This window comes from Typha latifolia, unplaced genomic scaffold (assembly GCF_019914945.1).
Source record: "Typha latifolia isolate L0001 unplaced genomic scaffold, TyphaL0001v2 contig_34, whole genome shotgun sequence".
Classification (NCBI taxonomy): Eukaryota; Viridiplantae; Streptophyta; class Magnoliopsida; order Poales; family Typhaceae; genus Typha; species Typha latifolia.
The window spans coordinates 25,094-36,324 of NW_027330480.1; the positions used below are offsets into that span (position 1 = coordinate 25,094).

The 11,231-nt window shown below is 39.7% G+C and overlaps 4 protein-coding genes across 5 annotated transcripts; 2 read left to right on the top strand and 2 right to left on the bottom strand.

Annotated features, from left to right (window-relative positions):
* Window positions 1-129: 129 nt before the first annotated feature.
* LOC140802577 (cysteine-rich repeat secretory protein 38-like) lies at window positions 130-2,290 on the bottom strand. Its single transcript, XM_073158106.1, has 2 exons — window positions 1,446-2,290; window positions 130-501 (listed from the first exon to the last, which is right to left on the bottom strand). The coding sequence occupies exons 1-2, from the start codon at window positions 2,269-2,271 to the stop codon at window positions 368-370; spliced, it is 960 nt and encodes a 319-aa protein (XP_073014207.1). The 5' UTR covers window positions 2,272-2,290; the 3' UTR covers window positions 130-367.
* Window positions 2,291-2,792: 502 nt separating this feature from the next.
* On the top strand, window positions 2,793-4,646 carry LOC140802579 (uncharacterized). Of its 2 annotated transcripts, none has more exons than XR_012111676.1 (3): window positions 2,793-3,021; window positions 3,148-3,465; window positions 4,331-4,646. XR_012111676.1 is itself a non-coding variant. In XM_073158109.1 (3 exons), exons 1-3 carry the CDS (start codon window positions 2,878-2,880, stop codon window positions 4,502-4,504), a joined length of 390 nt encoding a protein of 129 aa, XP_073014210.1. In that variant the 5' UTR covers window positions 2,793-2,877; the 3' UTR covers window positions 4,505-4,646. The 2 variants fall into 2 exon arrangements, 1 of the variants encoding a protein (XP_073014210.1); XM_073158109.1 differs by having other exon boundaries at window positions 3,148-3,219.
* A 628-nt stretch (window positions 4,647-5,274) lies between these two features.
* Window positions 5,275-9,214, top strand: LOC140802576 (cysteine-rich receptor-like protein kinase 15). Its single transcript, XM_073158105.1, has 7 exons — window positions 5,275-6,242; window positions 6,901-7,014; window positions 7,119-7,246; window positions 7,355-7,565; window positions 7,890-8,127; window positions 8,408-8,558; window positions 8,655-9,214. The coding sequence occupies exons 1-7, from the start codon at window positions 5,378-5,380 to the stop codon at window positions 9,009-9,011; spliced, it is 2,064 nt and encodes a 687-aa protein (XP_073014206.1). The 5' UTR covers window positions 5,275-5,377; the 3' UTR covers window positions 9,012-9,214.
* Window positions 9,215-9,289: 75 nt separating this feature from the next.
* On the bottom strand, window positions 9,290-11,002 carry LOC140802582 (putative cysteine-rich receptor-like protein kinase 12). Its single transcript, XM_073158112.1, is given in 7 exon segments — window positions 9,290-9,600; window positions 9,704-9,795; window positions 9,797-9,854; window positions 9,980-10,217; window positions 10,647-10,784; window positions 10,787-10,856; window positions 10,946-11,002. Coding segments are annotated over 6 exon segments (648 nt in total). The 3' UTR covers window positions 9,290-9,600; window positions 9,704-9,708.
* Window positions 11,003-11,231: the final 229 nt, after the last annotated feature.

Consider the following 11,231-nt stretch of genomic DNA (forward strand, 5'->3'; position numbering starts at 1 on the left):
ATTCATTTCAGTCTGATGTTTTTTTTCTCAAATGAATCAAATTGATTTCTTTATAAGCTGAAATCAATTGAATTCGATCTAGATTTGGTTCCGAACAGAGTACAAGAAAGCAAACAGGGTTACATCCACATACGAAGCTTGTAGAAACTCGTTCAACTTACTTTATAGAGAACAAACCCTTATAAAATGGGCTACCATAGCAGTCTAAGATACGATATGATAAGCAAGCTGATACATCCATCAGAACAGTTTCACTCGTACTACTGATCCTCTTCTGACCCTCACCGTGGTTCCAACTCAGAGACTGAGCCATTATTTCCTGAGACTACTTCCGGCGTGCTCCAACGCAATTCAGCATTTGCATGTCTCAAGCACATCCGGACTGTTGGTAATGTTTCTCGAAATAACAAAAGCAGGTGTCGAAGGAGCTGGAAGAGTGAAAGATGGACTGCTGAGCATCAGAATTACAGATGCCATGCTTGGTCTCACCAAGGGATCCTCCTGAACACATAGTAGTGCGATGTGAATGCATCTTATTACATCTTGCGGCCGGCACCGATTGGTGAGGCTTCTGTCGAGCACCTGGATTGGTGTCTCTTATCCCCAATTATGCCTAATGACTGATTTTCTGTCTATATAGTGAACGTGGACATGCATGGTCGGAGGATAAGTGGATAAGTCGGGCTGTTTGTATTTACCGTTTAACCCTTAATATTAAGAAAATTTTAGCAATCCACGCCATGCTCTTAATCTGCTCAGACATTGTTAAGACTTTTAATTGGAGAGACGTGACAAGCACGAAGATAACAGTTTCCATATTCCATCGTTGACGTTGACTAGAGTTATGTTCCGACAACCTTGACTCTTTTTTTTTTATTATTATTTTCTTTACCTTCCTTCCAGTGTGATAATTATAAGGTTTATTGAATGGATTTTCACAAAACATGCATGACGGAGATATTTCTCATTTTTCTAAGATTTACATCAAACATTCCTGCATTTGGACTAGAGAACTTCTAAGCCTCCCAAACATAAGCTATTAGCAGGGTCATCTCAAGAGAAATCTAGTCCTAAACGTGATAGAATGGTAGAAGTCTAGAAGACAAAAATGAATGGGGCCTTCATAAGAAAATGATTTATAACCTCCAGTTAGGGGCTTGGGCTCAGAATAGCTCAAGACCTTGGAACTAGGGGCCCCCAAATTTTTAGGAAAATATGCTTATTTGAGTGATCAGCCAAATCATGGCCTAGGGCTTGCTTGAGCCTGTGGTGCATATTTGGTATTTGAAGCTAATTTTAAGAAGTGATACTTGAAAGATAATACGCGTTTTTGAGAGAAATGGTGGTGCAGATTTACCAATAAGACATATTTGTTACTAAAATTAAGTAATTAATTAAACATATGTAATTACTAACACATAAAGTTAGATATATTCGATTGTTACCTCCCCTTGAGCCTCCTGGTGGTGCACTGCTAAAATGAGGAGAAGTGGGAGGAGGAGATGCAGCCCTCACCGGCCCTAACGATGGCGATGCATGTGGCGCAGTCTCATTCTTGCGAACCAAAAGGTTAAAGAAAGGATACACCTCATATCGAATATAACAACTGTGCCCAAAAACCCTACATCCCGTACTCCCTGTGCAGCATGATCTAATTTTATCCACGAAATTTACGAGGCAATTGGTGCACTGCTGCTCCGACAGGTCTCTGGTGCACTGGGCCAACCCGTAAATCTTCGTAACGCCTGTAACGTTCACCACTTCGGTTGCGAACATCTGTGCGGATCCGTACACAGCCTCCGCAGTGAGATTGTCCATGAGAAGGCCTAGAATCTTCTTAAACAGTTGCGGTTTCTCAGCGTTGGCCGAGTTGCTCGTGCAGTACTTAGATGAGTACTCCAGGATGGAGAAGAAGCTTGTATTGGAGTAGCGGAGCGAGCAATCGTCATACCATACCATCGCCGACATGTCAAACGGACATCGAAACTCTATATCTTGGATCGAGTTGTAAATGCAACTTTTGCAGTCAGAAGGGGATAAGTCGCCGTGGCATAACGCGAGGCCGTACACTTTGTCCGGGTCTCGGCCTACGGTCCCGGTGGCGAAGCCGGAGGAGGTGGCGGCGGAGTTGAGGGAGGAGAAGAGGGTGTTGAGGTTGGCTTGGAAGGCGCTGTTGGCTTTGTACCTATCGTTTGAGCATTCGTTTTGTATGAAATCCGATTTAGTCGCGGGAATTTGGAGAATGATGAGAAGGGATAGGAGGAGAGACATAGTTCTTGTTACGTGTTTATGCATGCCTATGGGAGGGAGGAAATGTTAGAAAGAGATAAGTGGTGAATGGTGATATAGCTCCATGCAGGCAAGGACCGATGCATGGCCGCGAGTACTTGGCAAATGCAACGGATCAACAAATAGTCAATAGAAGCGTCAGATTTCGCTATTGAGAAAAGGACAAGTCGCGGCCCTTGTCCCGTTAGTCACAGATGGAATAATTGATGCAGGGGTTTTGTTTCTTGGACATTTTAAGCTCAAATCATCTACCAATGAAGGCATTTAGTATAAATATTCAATTAACAAATTTCCACGACATAATCAAGTTCAATCCATTATCCAGAACAAATCTCCAAGATGTGCTCATAGGCCGTTCTGGGTTGGATTCGGGCCCAAAAAGTCGGGCCACCATCCGATACGGCCTTGCTTTCTCAGATTCGGGACATTGTCCATGGAGTAAGCGGGTTTCAGATTGGGTGGGGCCTAGGCCTGCGTGCTACTTCAACGTTGCCATTGCCCAAAGCCCAAAGCCGCACTGCGGCATTGTAGTTAGCAACTTCTAGGCATCGGGAAACGTCTCCTCGTTCCGATAGTACCGAAACGGGGATGGAGGAGATAAGAGCAAAGCAAGAATTCGTGTACAGAGTGAGCACCGCCGCGGAATGGGAAGAGCTGCAGAGGTCTGGCGCTGTTCTTGGTGGGGATCTGGACCGCAGAACTGGATGTATTCACCTCAGCGACCTTTGCCAGGTACGGTAGTAAAAGAAGAAGCCGGATGGTTGTCACAAAGTTGCAATAACTAGGATTTCTCAATTGGGTTGGCGTTTTGGTCCACTTTATGCATTGGTGTGATGCAAAGATGGGAATTTGATGCAGGTGAAGATGGTTCTGACGAACTACTTTAAGGGAAGGGAGGACCTTTACTTGCTCCAGATCGACACTGGTAAGGTATGGATTTTCTTTCCTGATCCTCTCGCTTTCGATTTATTTTGTGAATTGCGTCTTTGTGCTCTTGGATTTCTCTTGATCCTCAGATGGGGTTGCGACAAGCTGTAAAACTGGGAGATGAGGGTGGGGGGTAGGGAGGGACGCGGTGTAGTGATAACTGTGAATTGCCATTAATCAAAACTCTCATCTTTTGAGTTGTCATTGATTTGGGCTCTTTGAAACTGAAGTTGATCTCTCTATGGAAAGGTGAAAACTGATGAGGCAGATTCTGCAACCGTTGTTATATGTCTATAATCTGACTGCCCACGTTTCACTATATACATCTAGACACTTGATGGATATTTGCTCCAGTAATCTGTGGGTCATTTCACTACCAAATGAGCTTATAGGTCTAGATTTTTCTTGTCCACAGATCAATGCTTCAGTGTGGCAATAGTTATGGACTTGCATGTTTTAAGACTCACTACATTTATAAAGTTCTTTGATGGGATATTCTGCGGATCTGGATATTCTTCAGATGTCCATTAATCATGCAATATTCTCCATTCACATCTACTGTATTCTATTTTTCGAGACCATTAAGAGAGCATGTTGTTGTCATCATGTAGGACAATCATTATATTAGGCTTCAAAATTTCTCTTTCTTGATATAATTTTTTTTTCATGTAGATCGTATGTTTTTATTGCTCGAAAATTGAATACATCCAGAGTTCTTGCCACGAAGAGGAATTGGAGACTAGCAATTGATTATAAATATATCTCCTAAGATAACTGCCTCCCCACCCAAATTTTTATTATGGTCCCATCAGATTAAATCAAATTAGATTTCTGAGGATAAATTTAAGGAGCAGTATTCTCCTATTCATTTTTGTCAGACTATTGTTACTAGATTTTTTTTAAAACTTTCTGTTCATCTGTAGAGTTGCTTCTCATTTTTCACTATCTTTTCATTGGAAAAGGAAATTATGAATTCTATCTGTCTCATCTGCTTGGGAAGCAAAAAAAATGATTCATGCAGCATCTAGTCACTTATTTTCTTCCTGTATCAGTGTAATATTCACTATATACACTAAATTTTGAGAGTTTGTATTTCCTGTCACAATCTTTACAGCTTGGGGAGGGATTAGTTTATGAAACAGTTGATGGTTCCAACTATTTCCCACATTTCTACGGCCCCGCCAGGAGCTTCAGCCCTCTTCTACTTGATTTTGTTGCAAAGGTTGAGAAACTGGAAGTAACGAACAACGAGTTCAATTGTGGTCTACTTGATCAACTTGGAAGCTGAATCCACAGTAATTGCAATGTCCGCTTTCGTTAGTACCTCTCATACCTTGTATATATGTAGTTCATTTCTGCTGCTAAAATCTTTCATTGTTTGCACTGTAAACTTGATTTGTGTGAATGAAAATGTTAAAATATTATCAATATGATATTTGTACTCATGAATTATCTTTGTCTAATACATTATCTGATCCATGCTCAATCCTTGTGATGTCCTCAAGAAGATCAATGTGCTTATCTTTTGTGCTGGAGCTTGTAAATTAAATTTCAACCTAGTGAATTTTGTGTATAGCTGAAAATATCAGCTGAAGAGGTTCATTTATCATCTTATGTACTGCTTTTCTCTTTGGTCATTAGAATTGCTAATTTTCTCAATCTTAGTTTAAGCGTTAAGATCTTGAAGCTGGTTTCAATTTGGTAATTACCTGGAATTGCTGTCTGTCTATGGCCAACATTAATGTTGATCTTTTTTCGCATTAACTTCGTGGAGATTTTACTCGATTTAGAAGCCTCCACGAAAGCAGGAATAAGTTGCAGTCGCGGTCAAATTCATGCAAGTCCAATGCAGTGGATATTTTGAATGGAAGATGGGTACAAGTTTTTGATTGGTTAGCGAAGGAAATTGCGAGAGATGCAAATATTTACATTATGTAGAGGATTGGTAGTTGATCTGTGATCTAGTTTTTCTTCTAGTTTCCCAGCTTAACTTCTCCGTCAAGTTTAACTCCTTGTTCTCGACCTTCGTAGACCGTAGCTTCAAAAGAGAAAATTGGAACTAACTCCCATTTCCAATCCGGAAGACTTCTCATAGTCTATGTTCCCTCCTCCTCCTCCTCCTACTACACCCCTTCTCCATTAACTCCAAACATCTTCCATTATGATCTCTAATCCCTTCCTTGTCCTCCCCAACATCCAGTTGCTTCTCTTCCTCTCCCTTATTCTCATCACTTTCCACACTGTCATCGCAGACGACTCCTTTGTATGGCTTGTTTGCTCCTCAAAGGACTCCAACTTCTCCACCAACAGCACATACCAATCCAACCTCCACCGCCTGCTCACTAAGCTCCCTTCCGTCGCCTCCCCCTCCGGCTTCTCCATCATACCCGAAGGCCAACCACCTGACCAAGTCTTTGGCCTCGCCCTCTGCCGCGGCGATGTCTTCCCCTCCCAGTGCAAATCTTACCTGTCCACCGCCGTCGACGGCATTATCAGCCGCTGCCCAGTTGGAAAAACTGCCGCGATATGGTACGATAAATGCCTTGTACGTTACTCTTCCGTCAACTTCTCCTCCGTCGACGACACTGCATTTAGACAGATACTCTACAACGTCGGAGATATCTCAAACCCGGAGAGTTTTGAAGAATTGTACATGGTGTTAATGGGTGATCTCACGCAGAAGGCTGCGTATAACTCCGATCGGATGTTTGCAGTCGAAAAGGCAAATTACACGAGCTCTGTAAAGTTGTATGGGTTGGTGCAGTGCACAAGGGACCTCACAAGGGAGGAATGCTACCAATGTTTGCATTTATCTCAGACACAAATGTTACAGTGCTGTTGGGGAAAGCAAGGAGGCGTGGTGTTAGCTTACAGTTGCTATCTTCGGTTTGAGATCTATACTTACTATGATGAGTCCTTGGCGGAGCCGCTGCTGTTGTCGCCACCACCATCAACATCTACACTCTCACCAAAATCAGAGCCAGTGGGCGATTCCGGCACCACACCTGCAAGGAGAAAGGATGGAAGTGAGTCTCAGAGTACTCTCCTTTTATATCTTAATCTTGAAGTGGACTGAAAATTTAGAATCATTGACGAAAAGTTGTCAATTTGTCAATCAATGTATCAGAAGAAGGCTGATACAGGTACCTTATTATCTGGAATTCTCAATTCTAAATCATGAGAAACTGGGCATACAAAAAGTATGGCTAGAATGTTGGAACATGTGATAAGACAGGTAGAACAATAGATCACTTTATTGATCATCTTCTAAATAACACAGAACGAATCTATAAGTTATTATCTTGTTTTAACTTTTGATGCACACTCAGTACATGTTTCTTGTCCTCAAGAGAACTTTTCAGAGGTCGCCTTGATTAAAAATTTAGAAAAAGATACCATCAATAAGAAGATATCCATATCTCTGATGGTTTCCTGAATTTGTAGTTCACAGCTATTATGGATTACTTAAATCATCTTCTTTGTCTACAGCCGTGACTTCACGCTTTGTTTCTCTTCAATTCCTCTAGTTATCTCTCATTTCTGCGTATACTCTGAAAACATATATTATGATTCTGTGTCTGCAGAAGTGCTTGCATGAGAATCTATGAATATTCCTTTCACAATTCAAATCTTCATCAAATGGCAAGTCTCACTCAAATGCTTTAATTCTCTTCTGGGGTTCAGGAAGCAGGGACAAAAGGAAGATACTTGCTCTTGTTGTCATAGTTCCAGTCGGTGCTCTGATGCTTCTCTCAGCGTGCTTTCTTTATATGAGGAGGAGGAGAGTTCCTGCTCCTGGTGAGTAGTTAGAATGTAAAATGTGCATCAGTTATGAGCATGCAGAATTAATACATTAAATACAAATATTGTCTTGATTCTAAGATGTTTTTGTTGTGCTGCAGATGCTGCAGATGTGGAGAAAAGAAATGAAGAATCTCTGCTATTTAATTTGGATACAATCAAAGTCGCTACTGACAACTTTGCGAACAGAAATAAGCTTGGAGAAGGTGGATTTGGATGGGTTTATAAGGTAATAATTAGTGTAGAGTCTGTAGACTCTGACTTCTAATGTATGTTGTAGTAGTAAGTATTCACTTGAACAAGCTATTCTTCTAATACTATCCTAAATTTGCCATAGGGAATACTTCCTGGTGGACAAGAAATAGCTGTTAAGCGGCTTTCAATTAATTCAAGGCAAGGATTAATAGAACTGAGAAATGAGGTTGTCACTGTTACTAGAATTCAACATAAAAATCTCGTAAGGCTTTTGGGTTTCTGCTTGGAGGAGAATGAGAAGATGCTAATCTATGAGTTTCTTCCACATCAAAGCCTCGACAAATTTTTATTCAGTATGTCCTGAATGCTTCTTCGCCTAAAATCAAATAGAATGAGAAGATTTTTTTTATTAAAAAAAACTCTTTATATTCTACACATTGAACTTTCCTGCACTATGATTTATCTTTCATCTACACATTTACTTTAATGACAACTTAAAATTTTCTTTCTTATTTTATATTCTTTCTTCTGGAATTTTTTTTTTTTCTGTAGAACTTGTTTTATTTACAAGTAGGTCACGGTTTCCTACTTTTCTTCTTAGATGAAGAAAAGTAGTTCTTCTTTATTGATCATTATGTTGGATTCAGTGGCTTGAGTTTGAATTTCTGATCAAATAGATCCCAACAAATGTGGACAATTAGACTGGCGAAGGCGCTACAAGATTATTGAAGGAATTGCTAGAGGGCTTCTCTACCTTCATGAAGAGTCTCGGCTCAAGATTATTCATCGGGATCTTAAAACAGGCAACATTTTGTTAGATCAATTCATGAATCCTAAAATCTCAGATTTTGGTCTTGCAAAGCTCATTGACATGGAGAAAACAAGAGGAGTTGCTAGTCGAATTGCTGGGACAAAGTAATGTGAAATGTACCTTTCTTTTTGTATCCTTACCTAGATAAAAATGCTCACTGTATCCTAATAACTAGTAAAAATTATCAACTCTTTCTGAGTCTCTACCACTGATTATAGCATTTTTTTTCATTAGAACATTGGTAGGGTGAAAGAAAGCTTTTCAAGAAAATTTTGCTCAATAAACTCACTTTGCAATTAATTTGTGAAAACTTTTGTACAATTTTAGTACTGATATTTTGGTTTCTTTTCTTCAAAGATTTGACTCTTACATGATGTTGCGCAGTGGATACATGGCGCCGGAGTATGTTATGTATGGACATATGTCAACTAAATCAGATGTATTTAGCTTTGGAGTTTTGGTTCTAGAAATTATAACTGGTCGACGAGTTACAGAGTTTCATGGATCAGGCCATGCCGCAAACATCTTGAGCTATGTAAGCACTTGCAATCTCTAACACCATTAATATTGAGTTGGTGTCCAATTCCAATAGTTGATATTTATGAGCATATTTCTCGCTTTCTTAAAATAGATATGGAAGAATTGGATCAAAGGAAGGCCATTACAAACAATGGATCAACGTCTAGGTGGGAGATACCACAAAAATGAAGCCATGAGATGCATCCACATAGGGTTACTTTGTGTCCAGGACGACCCAAAAAAGAGACCTACGATGTCAACAGTGGTTCTCATGCTCAGCAGTTACTCAATGAACCTGCCTATACCTTCCTCTCCTGCATTTCTGGTTCAAGGCAGCACTACCACTGAGAATAGTACAGCAAATGAAGCTGGTAACTGCAGTAAAACAAAGCAGTCCTCCAGGGAAAAGAGAAAGTCTAGATTAGTATCTGCAAATAATGTTACCATTACTGATATGGAACCTAGATAGATGATATTTTTAGTTGCTGATAGTTTGTATCCATGTAATCACTTGCGTCAATAAACAGAAACACATAATCTTTGTCCTTGGGGATGAAGATATATACACACATATTGACTAAGGAAAGGAGAGAAAAAAGTATGTATTATTTGACAGACAAGATTTTACTTGTGTCCTTCCTTTTACTTGAGATAATCAAGTCCTTTATGTTATGATTGTTAACACATCAACCAAACTTTGATGAGCCAAAATTATCGTGGTTCCATTTCAGTGATTGAGACATTATTTGCAGAGAATGGTCTGATGATTAATCTGCTCTTATTAGACTGCTCTCGCAGTTCTTCCCCTCGGTCACATTGAACTCGCCATTTTTGTATGTCCACTTCAAGTAACCAGGCACTGATGGCTTCAAACGAATGGCTTCGCTACTACTGAGCAAGAGAATGAGTGCTGCCATAGTAGGTCTCTTTGCTGGGTCCTCCTGAACACATAGCAGCCCAACTTGAATGCAGCTCAACGCTTCTTGTTCTTGATACCGACCACCTAGACTTTGATCCACAACCAATAGTGGCGTTCCTTCATTCCAATGATGCCATACCTTTTTAAGAAAATGAAAAATGAAAGCTCTCATTTAAGGGATTGCATCATTGAACTGTAGTGGATCATAAATGATCAACCTATAATGGAGGATGAGTGCTTACATAGCTTAGAAGGTCCGCTGCAAGCTCGATTCTTGGAAACCATTGTTCCTTCTGCCAGTCACAATCTCTAAAATCAATACACCATAACTAAAACACATATGAACTCGTTGAAAAGAGGCCACTTCGAGCATATTCTGGTGCAATGTATCCACTTTCAAAAAGGAGAAGGCAAGATGTGAGAATTAATTACTTTTAGATTCCAGACTATTGACTAGTATTACAGAAAGGAAAAGTAGATATAAAGATTCAAAGTTTGTCAGCTGGGCTTGCGTTTACCGTGTACCAGCTATTCGATTGGTGCACCCGTGGGATTTATCTAAGTCAGAGAGCTTTGCAAGACCAAAGTCTGAAACTTTAGGATTCATGTTTTCATCTAGCAAGATATTGCTTGCTTTTAGATCTCGATGAATGATCCTTAGTCGTGAATCTTCATGAAGATAAAGAACTGCTCGACCAATTCTTTCGATAATCTTGTATCGTATTCCCCAGTCTAGTTGTTCTTGTTGGACAGGATCTGCATCATGAAAATGATAAATACAACACATCATCAGGTAGTATAAGATTTTCTCAATGGAAAAAAAAAAAGAATCAGCTATATGAATTGATCAATTGACAGTATATTCCTCAGTAACAGCAGTAGCTTTATTTGCCACTGTTCCAGATTATTGGATGAAGGAAAGCAATTTATTATTATAAAATTGGAGTACTGAATTGGATAACATTTACGTATACACAATTTATCAAAATTATTATAAAATTGTAGTACTGAATTCCAGATAATTAAGAATGTATCCTCTAATAAATCAAGTTTGAATTGCTTTTATCGTTTAATCAGTTATAACCATATGATTCCAGCAATAGAATCAATAATCATGGTCCGATTTGGCTACAAATTTGTGAGGGAATGCCTAGGATAATGTAGAATGCGTATGATGGAACTTACCAAACAAAATTTTGTCAAGACTTTTATTGGGAACGTACTCGTAGACAAGAAGTTTCTCCTGCTGTTCCAAGCAACATCCCATCAATCTTACCAGGTTTCTGTTCTGAAGCTTAGCAACCAGAAACACCTCATTTTTAGTTCTTCTAAACCTTGCTTGGACCTTCTCGAAAGCCTTTTAACAGCAATTTCTTGGCCATTCTGTAATATTCCCTGTACTTTATATTCAACTTTTGGTTAGTTTCCACAGCAATGTTATTGCATTTTTAGAATGAATCTTTAGTCCTCAATGGAAGAATTACCTTGTAGACCGGGCCAAACCCACCTTCCCCGAGCTTATTTGCATCAGAAGAAGTCATCTGTGGCAGACTTAAGGGTTGCCAAACTAAAGTAGGGACTCCATACTTGCAATCTGCCTCATCGTCAGGATTTGCTTCATATTAAGCGTATGGACAAACAAAAGTAAATAAAAAATTATGCTTTTCGAGCTAATTTGAGAGTTAATAGTTGCAGGAGACTTACGATGCATGTCTCTTAGTGCTTTCCTCTTTGCAAACAAATACAAGTGGCAGCGAGCAGAACCAAAGT

What these genes read in the sequence shown, in the direction of transcription:
- LOC140802577 (XM_073158106.1), bottom strand. Translation starts at nt 2,271, where the DNA reads ATGTCTCTCCTCCTATCCCTTCTCATCATTCTCCAAATTCCCGCGACT. An exon ending in ACCAGGAGGCTCAAGGGGAG is followed by an intron (nt 502 to 1,445) that starts GTAACAATCGAA and finishes CTATGTGTTCAG; the next exon opens with GAGGATCCCTTGGTGAGACC.
- LOC140802579 (XM_073158109.1), top strand. Translation starts at nt 2,878, where the DNA reads ATGGAGGAGATAAGAGCAAAGCAAGAATTCGTGTACAGAGTGAGCACC. An exon ending in ACCTCAGCGACCTTTGCCAG is followed by an intron (nt 3,022 to 3,147) that starts GTACGGTAGTAA and finishes AATTTGATGCAG; the next exon opens with GTGAAGATGGTTCTGACGAA. An exon ending in TCCAGATCGACACTGGTAAG is followed by an intron (nt 3,220 to 4,330) that starts GTATGGATTTTC and finishes CAATCTTTACAG; the next exon opens with CTTGGGGAGGGATTAGTTTA.
- LOC140802576 (XM_073158105.1), top strand. Translation starts at nt 5,378, where the DNA reads ATGATCTCTAATCCCTTCCTTGTCCTCCCCAACATCCAGTTGCTTCTC. An exon ending in CCTCGACAAATTTTTATTCA is followed by an intron (nt 7,566 to 7,889) that starts GTATGTCCTGAA and finishes CTGATCAAATAG; the next exon opens with ATCCCAACAAATGTGGACAA. An exon ending in CCGCAAACATCTTGAGCTAT is followed by an intron (nt 8,559 to 8,654) that starts GTAAGCACTTGC and finishes TTCTTAAAATAG; the next exon opens with ATATGGAAGAATTGGATCAA.